Source organism: Coptis chinensis, chromosome 2 (assembly GCF_015680905.1).
Source record: "Coptis chinensis isolate HL-2020 chromosome 2, ASM1568090v1, whole genome shotgun sequence".
In the NCBI taxonomy this organism is placed as follows: domain Eukaryota; kingdom Viridiplantae; phylum Streptophyta; class Magnoliopsida; order Ranunculales; family Ranunculaceae; genus Coptis; species Coptis chinensis.
This window is the reverse complement of record NC_141457.1, coordinates 97,559,368-97,567,151: the sequence shown is the minus strand read 5'-3', so window position 1 is coordinate 97,567,151 and position 7,784 is coordinate 97,559,368. Positions and strand designations below refer to the sequence as shown.

At 39.0% G+C, this 7,784-nt stretch overlaps 1 protein-coding gene across 2 annotated transcripts; it reads right to left on the bottom strand.

The window, feature by feature from the left end:
• Window positions 1–1,989: 1,989 nt before the first annotated feature.
• On the bottom strand, window positions 1,990–7,255 carry LOC147519414 (GLABRA2 expression modulator-like). 2 transcript variants are annotated; one of them, XM_086591015.1, is made up of 5 exons: window positions 6,865–7,255; window positions 6,693–6,794; window positions 6,336–6,607; window positions 2,245–2,448; window positions 1,990–2,166 (listed from the first exon to the last, which is right to left on the bottom strand). In XM_086591015.1, the coding sequence occupies exons 1-4, from the start codon at window positions 7,166–7,168 to the stop codon at window positions 2,257–2,259; spliced, it is 870 nt and encodes a 289-aa protein (XP_086447141.1). In that variant the 5' UTR covers window positions 7,169–7,255; the 3' UTR covers window positions 1,990–2,166; window positions 2,245–2,256. The 2 variants fall into 2 exon arrangements, with proteins under 2 accessions (XP_086447141.1, XP_086447140.1); XM_086591014.1 differs by having other exon boundaries at window positions 1,990–2,448.
• Between the last annotated feature and the right edge of the window lie 529 nt (window positions 7,256–7,784).

Sequence of the window (7,784 nt, the reverse complement as noted above, 5' to 3'; positions counted from 1 at the left end):
AAGAATGAACAATTTCGACTCACAAAGAAAATTGTTCTCTTGTAATCACTCTCTTTCTTGGTTTTGGAAAAGTTAGGTTTTCCAAAAACGATTTTGTTTTTATACCAAAAACCAAAAATCGCTTTTCTTTGTAGCGAGGCCATAAAAAGGACTGGAAACGCGCTCCCTTTGGCGAATTTTTTTCAACTGAGCACCGGCGGGGCGCTAAAATCAACTGAGTCATGGCGCTGAAATCGATCGATCGTGAAACAGAAATTTTCTCTACAGCAAGCATACAAGGTCCAAAATATCATTGTCATAAGGTATACGACCGATTGTCATAAGGTATACCACAAATATACGAAATATTGCAACATAAATTGTAAAAATGGACCAAAGAGTCGACCTTTATTTTCATTACTTCTTGCGATCGTACTACTTCTCAGGTATAAAATAAATGGTTAACAAGTACACCTCTCCTAGATAAGCCAATTAGGATTTTTCCTTCACTATATGGGAAATTAGGGTTTCCCCCCCTCCCAAATACACAAAAAAAAAACACGGTCAACCCAATTTTTTAACAATTTTTATGTGTATTGGAGGAAGACCCTAATTTTTCATCTAGTGGGAGGAGGACATGGCTTTCATTTGTTGAGAAAATTCTACATCATGGTGCTGAATATGGTACACAGTATTTATTGTTGGGCCAGGTTCATAGTTATAGTTCATGCTAGTGTGCTGAATGCCTGAATCCAATTTCCCGACATTAAACACTGGACAATGTGATAATGAGCATTCGAGTAAGAGGTTTTCTTTTTCTTCTTCTTTTCACATCATTTCATGACCCGGGCCTAAATGCCATTTTTTTTTTTTCATGTGAAACGAAAAACGACTAAAAAGAGTATCAAACTTTGCACGTTTTGAAAATATGGGGACCAAAATTTTTTTCATGAGAGAAACTGTTTGATTTTTGCAATGTTGGAACTTCCGTCAAATTTCTTGCCACGTCAACATGTCTTTTATTTTTCAAAAAAAAATGAAAGAAAATTAATACAAATTAGAAACGGTGTGTGAGAAATTTGACGGAAGTTTCTACATTGCAAAAATCAAACAGTTCGGTCCCCAAATTGTCAAAAGTGTAAAGTTTGATACTCTTTTTAGTCGTTTTCGTATGTGAAACTAAAGAAAAAATCAGCCTATTTTGTGTACTTGAGGGGTTTCGAGCAAGTAATCACCAGTTACTCTGAAACGATTCCACCAAAGAACAAAAGTTCAAAACAGGTATCCTGTTGAGATCATGGTAGTACATTTCAGATGGACAATATGCAGATAGACTTTATACATAGGCACATATCCAATAACAGGAAAATGTACAAGTATCACGGGTAGAAGTTGGGTGTACTATGGAGACAATCGCTTATTCTTATTGTGAAGTCCAAGCAGTTGCACTGGTTCCTGTGTGCTGCCACCATTGAAAATGCCAAGTAAGGCTATTAGCATGACTAGCGTCCAATCCAATGATCGTACAATTTCTCATGTCCATTCGATCATCCTCAATGAACTTCTATATTTTCAAAGAGTCGGGTAGCAAAATATCCATCCACGCCGGAGTTCATTCTTATTGCATTACATTCGTGTGTGGAAAAGAGTAGCACACAAGTGCAGTAAACAAAGAAAACTTTTTGCTAAGAATTGAGCCAACAGAGAGTAGGTCGCCATATAAGAAGAGATGCAGATTCGTTCGCATTGTATGTACAACAATAGGAACGATTAGTTGATACTTTACATGCAGATTCCTTTGTATGTAAATCTAAGTAGCAAACCAATTGTAAAACCATGCCTGATATTTGACATCCCATGCGGAAGTCACTGAGCTGGTATATCATGGGCTCTCACTTCTCAACATGTAAGAGTGGAAATTGAGATGCTACAGAAACCAACAATATGACTTCAAATGACATTTTAGTGGGGGCTAGATCATTAGTCTTCTATAGTGAGACATCGGAGAAGTGTCTGATGAATATAGTAAAATACATTAATTTCAACAGTATGAAGAGTACAACCATATAATCTGAGTATGAAAGCTGGGGATCAATGAATTCCACCAGTTTATAGGGTATACATCAATACAGGGAGAACAAACTGATAGACCACCGCATAACAGCAGAGCAGACAGTTCTCGATTTTCTGATTGAAAACAAATAAAAGTACAGATCAACTACACAGCAAGATGAAGCACACTTTGAAACAAGGTAGAAATTTGACCTCACAGTGTCCCTATGTCACCGATTGTAAGAAGCGAGCTTGTAAAGCATCCTGTAGGTATTTTACAGCACTGTCATAGTTTACAAACCCCATGAACCAAAATTCATGGTTGTCAACAGAGATGACCTGAATGTACTTTTCAGCACGGTTGACCTTGCTTATCGAAGGATTCACTGCTTTTAGCTGATGTAATGGGATGACCACCTATTACATATTTACATTACATAATCACAGAAAACCATTAAACACATCTAATTTTTTTAAATCTGTAGCAGAAGCAAGGGAATTAAAAACCAAGAGTTTGAATGGTAAGAGGGAGGATAAGAGAATATTCAACACAAAAGCACAGGTATCATATATACCATATCTATGGACATATATGTTACTAATAACCTTGTTTATTTTTCTTGGGAGCTAAGAAATGCAAGCGAGAGAGCACGGGACTTGAAAACAAATTTCAGGTGCTGAGTTGAGTAATTGAAATACCAATAACAAGTTTCTTGTATTACCCAATAAAGGTAATTGTACAATAACAAGTTTATATATCAAGCCTTCAATGTAGACCTCCTTATGTGTTGGTTGAGGAAGAACTTTCACCTTGGAAATGATCACAAGTGTTCTGTGAATTTCTGATACACTAAAATGGTGTTAATTAATTAAAGGGTAAGCCCCAACAATGAGAAGTCCTATGAATTGGCAACCATCCTGCCTGGAGCAATTCTTTGTGCTAAAACCATAACCAATAGAAAACAGATTAATTTTTTCCAGCCAGACCTAGATGGGTAGAAGAAATGTCGGATAGAGTAAATTAGTAAAAGGTCTATCTCATAATGATAAGAAGCAAAGTGGACATTTTGTCAAGATGGAATAAGTTGTGGTTCAAGCAAGGGAATGTAGAAGTGGTTCAAAATCAAGATGGGTATGGAGTGAAGGAAGGTGTGCCCCAATCCTGATCCCCATTTAACGAATGAATGAATAAAAGGTCTAGGATGAGCTCGGTGCCTTGGTCGAGGAGATATTCTGAAGAAGGCCCGATCTAGCTGATTGCACTGGGGAAATCATGACAGATGCGTACAAGCAGAAGCACTGCTACATTCAGGCCCTCCCCAAGCAAAGAGAACCATCTGAAGAGTGAAAGGCTAGGTCAAGAAAAAAAAAAACAGGAGGTCCCCTAGCACCCCTAGGAATGTCTATACACGCATCAGCGTAATGTGCTTAAATTACTTGGTAGCTTCATTTCATCTTCATTGGCATACCATTAGTTAGTCAACTGGCAGTGGCTAGCAACCAAACCACCAACGATATTTAAAGAACAACATCTCTCTCTCTCTCTCTCTCTCTCTCTCTGTGGGTCATAGACAACAACTATCCATAGTCATCATAGACAACAACTATCCATAGTCGCATGGCCCAAATTGCATAGTAAATTTTATCCATTCTCTACTTGCAACCTCAAGTTTTCACTATCTTCATTGTCGCATGGTATTAAGACCATCGTGGCCTCACTGAGTTGGTGGCATGTACCAGTAAAATCTTTACTACTTGCAAAAGGATAGGAATTGCCCTATGCTCCTACCCTGAAGAGAGGTAATGGGATTAGCCCAGTATCTTCCCTTGGAAAGAGAACTCGTCACCAAAAGTACTTGAAAACTCTAGTGGTAGAGCATGTTTCGTGCTTGCTAATCATTAATCCCTTATAGTGATCAAACGGAATTCATTCCATGCCCATCATCATGTCATAAGGACAGGGGCAAGAGCATAACCAGGATATTGACCAATATAGGGATTACGATAGAGATCTATACTAGTATACCATGAGACTGAGCAAACTTGCGATAATTTTCCGGATTGTGCTTTCTTCTTTTCAAAACTCAAATCTTAGATCAATCAGAGCAATTGATGTAGCTGGATTTTCTTGCCTCTTTTGAAACCTAAATAAAAACCAGAAGAGAGAAGAAGAAAACTCAGGTTCGATGGAAGGAATAGAAGAGGAGACGGAGAACGAGAAGAGATTTCATGGAGAAAAAGGGCTAACAGGGAGAGATTGATGAGGAAGAGAAGAGGAAGAGGATAGATGTCAAGCCATTTTGTTTTTTCGCCCCCTAGTGCAAGAGAATGAGCGAATTGTTTCGCCCCCTAGTGCAAGAGAACTCACTTCGCTCATTCAGATGACCAGAAATCCCGATTATAAAATATAGAAATAATAATAATAATAAATAAATAAAACCTTGTGCGTTACTTTCGTTAACCTGCAGTTAGCATTTGCACAGGGAAGAAATCATTTCCAGATTAAAATAGGTTATCCTCTGAGCATTGGCAACACCTGCAAACAACAACCCTTTAATCCACTCATCCCACTTATTTCATTAGCTCCTGCTGCTTCCACCTCCAAGATGATAATCCATCACTTTCTTATCCACAAATCGTTCCTTTCCCGTGGTTCAGAGACTAAGTCTGTGCGGAAGGAAGGGGCAGATGAGGTTACTCCCAGTAATCCAGACTTTTTGCAACCTAAGTTTAACTAGTACTGGAAACTCTCCGACTATGATCTTGTCCCAAGTCTAACAAAAAGATTGGACATGGAGTGAGTTATTTTATTTGATCACCTCTCCCTTATATATAAGAACAGTATTCTAGGATAAGGGTTGACAGTTTATTAATTCGCATAATGACTCCACAGTAGTTGTGCACTCTCAACCAATCTGTCAAACGCATAAAGGACACTCTACAAATATAACGTTTATTTCGGATTCCAATACTTGCCGACAACTAGTTCTACCAAAGGTAGGTATTGGATTGTTGGCAATGGACGTGATGGTGTCAATAGATACATTTTCATCTCCTGGATATCGGGGCACAAGGTATTTGGCTCCCTTGGCCTAATCCGGAAATTGCATATCCCGACAGTTTAATGCTCTTAGCAAAACACAAGGCAAGAGTATAGTGGAAAACCTAACTTGTGCAACCACTAGAAATCATGTTGCTACACACCGACCAATATAGCAAGTTCACATGGTTGCATGGCATAAACAGACGGGAAGTTTGAGGTTACAAGTAGAGGGAAAATGAACATTTCTGTACAATCTGGTACCCAGGAAACGCGACGTTTGGTATCATCTCTGATTAGGCATAATTGCATCACCACCTCAGGAGGAGCAGGAAGAAGGATGCAAGGACACAAGGGAATCACTCTGTTGTATCTATTATTCCACTCATTCACTTGCTGTACCGAGTTACTGAATTCCTAAATATTGATCCAATATGGTATGATAAATGCAACGTGGTTACCAACCAACTGTATGCTAACCAAGCACAGTAAAAATCCAGGCACAAATGTTGTTCCAAGAAACTTTTGGTTTTCGATTTTCTAGAAATATATAAGAATATTTTAGAGTCGAGCAAACTATTTTTTTTAAGAGACTGAGATACAAAATTAATAGAACCCTAAACGATTTGCTAAAAAAGTTAACTGCCCAATCCTCAAACAATATAAGACATTCACGGATATAACATGCAATAAATCATCATGGAAGATCACGAATGGTGCGAATAATTTATAACAAATATCTAAAAAAACAACTTTTCCTTTCACAGAAAACATCAAGAACACTAATTATCTAGCGAACTACATATCAAAATTTCCAAACTATGGGAACTTAGTTTGTGAGAATATCTCGCTTCCAACAACTTAATCTCCGATGGCAATCTGTTTAGAGGTCAAAGCATGTTTGTCTGGAATTCGTATGGTCCTAGGCCAGATTGAAGAACTATTTATCTCCAATTTCAAGACAAATTGAAGAACCAGCTGAGGCAACTACCATCAGATTCTTAGTAAGTTATTACTTTATTTGAGGAAAGATTCTCCCTCACCTAGCTGATAATCTTCTTTGTTCACCTCTTTTTTGGGTAAGTTGGTAACTGAAAAATGGCCCAAGGTGTGCCAGTCTAGTTGTGCTAAACAGTTAGACTGCCCTAGTTCGATTTGTTTTTACCAATGTAGCTTCGCCAACCGCATCCCAATAGAAAACAGTGCTTGCAGGTAGTATTCAACGCAAAATTAGGCAGAAGTAAGAAATCCAAATATACTTTACCTTGTAATAGCTCCATTCGTTTTGTTCTCCAACTTTGTAGGGAAGAGGATTATCGCTACAGAAAGCAAGCTTTGCTGTTGATATGTATAAAATTCCCATGACTGGGCCTGCCGAAGTCGACAGATAGCAAGCGTATGTCCTTTGAAGCTGCTCCTCAGATACCGTCTCAAAAGTCTGTCGAAATATCTTCTCATATCCACCTTCTGCTATAACTTTCGTCCCTTGCGCAATTCGCCCCATTGCGGCATCAGCAAAACTAGGGCCCGTTCTCACTATTTTTTTGGTAAATGTGAAAATCATGGGACATAAAAAGTAAATTCAAATTTCTAACCACAAGGTAATTGTTATTATACTTACAGTGTTGCCACACATTTCCAGCGAGAACCTCGGCCTGCTTCGTAGACTCTCCCACTTTCTTTCCCCATTTCCCTAACACATCTTTCACCGTAGAAACCGTATCTAATAAAAACCAAACAATAAACATTAGAATTAATATTATTTAAATTTTTTTTAAGAAAAAAAAACTTACTCTTGACAGTAGCAGAAGTGGTTTGAGATTGAGATTGAGATTGAGGATGAGAAGGTGAAGAGGCATTGACGTAAGGATTATTATCTCTAGGAGGCATTGAAGTAGATTCCACGTAACCGGGTAATGAAGATGGGTGTGGACTTTCTCTAGTTAATTCGGTGCTCCAAGTAACTGACTTGGATTGTACCTTATTATTTGTGTTTAATGGATCGGGTTCGTCTTGATTAATAGTATTGAGTGGTGATTTTGGCTTGTCGTTTTCTAGTTTTATATCTTCGATTCCATCGATGTTTATGTGTTCCATTTTGACAACCTGGGTTTCTCAGAAGCTCTTTTATTTTTTTCTTCTTCTTCGTGTTTTTTTTGTTTGGACTTGTTTTTTGAGCCTTAAACGTCAAGGAGAGAATCTCAACTTTCATTTCTTTTTCCGCGTTGATTGCCAACAGTGCTGACGCGTCGAGTTCAGTTGAGGATATATTTCGAACGAAATCTCATCATTCCTGTAGGGGAGTGATATTCTCTATCCAGCACGCGCTTAACATGGTGGAACTAATACACCGACCTATGGTCTCAGGTCGCATCCATGAGCCAACATCGCGCCCGCGAGACGGTCGCAACATCATGCGAACTTCGCCAAGCAAAGGATGACCGCACCCCTATCCATAAGCAATCATGACCGAAGGTGTACTTGCACTCATCCCGATCCATTTGGTCGCGGTCCCACGGCAGCTACTTGCCCGTGACCGCCACTCCTCATCATCACAGCCGGACCTATGTAGATATTTCTCCGTGCTCCCATGATCCACACCCCCACGTTGGTGACATCCTTTACACGTGGAGGGTTAGGATACACTTTCAATTTCTATAAATACCTCTCTCATGAACTACGCCCGGACGATTCTACTCGACCCCAAGAACCC

Coding starts and splice junctions, on each gene's coding strand:
- LOC147519414 (XM_086591014.1), bottom strand. CDS start 7,168: ATGGAACACATAAACATCGATGGAATCGAAGATATAAAACTAGAAAAC. Junction 6,795..6,864: donor CACTTCTGCTACTGTCAAGA/GTAAGTTTTTTT, acceptor GGTTTTTATTAG/ATACGGTTTCTACGGTGAAA. Junction 2,449..6,335: donor ACGAATGGAGCTATTACAAG/GTAAAGTATATT, acceptor AATATGTAATAG/GTGGTCATCCCATTACATCA.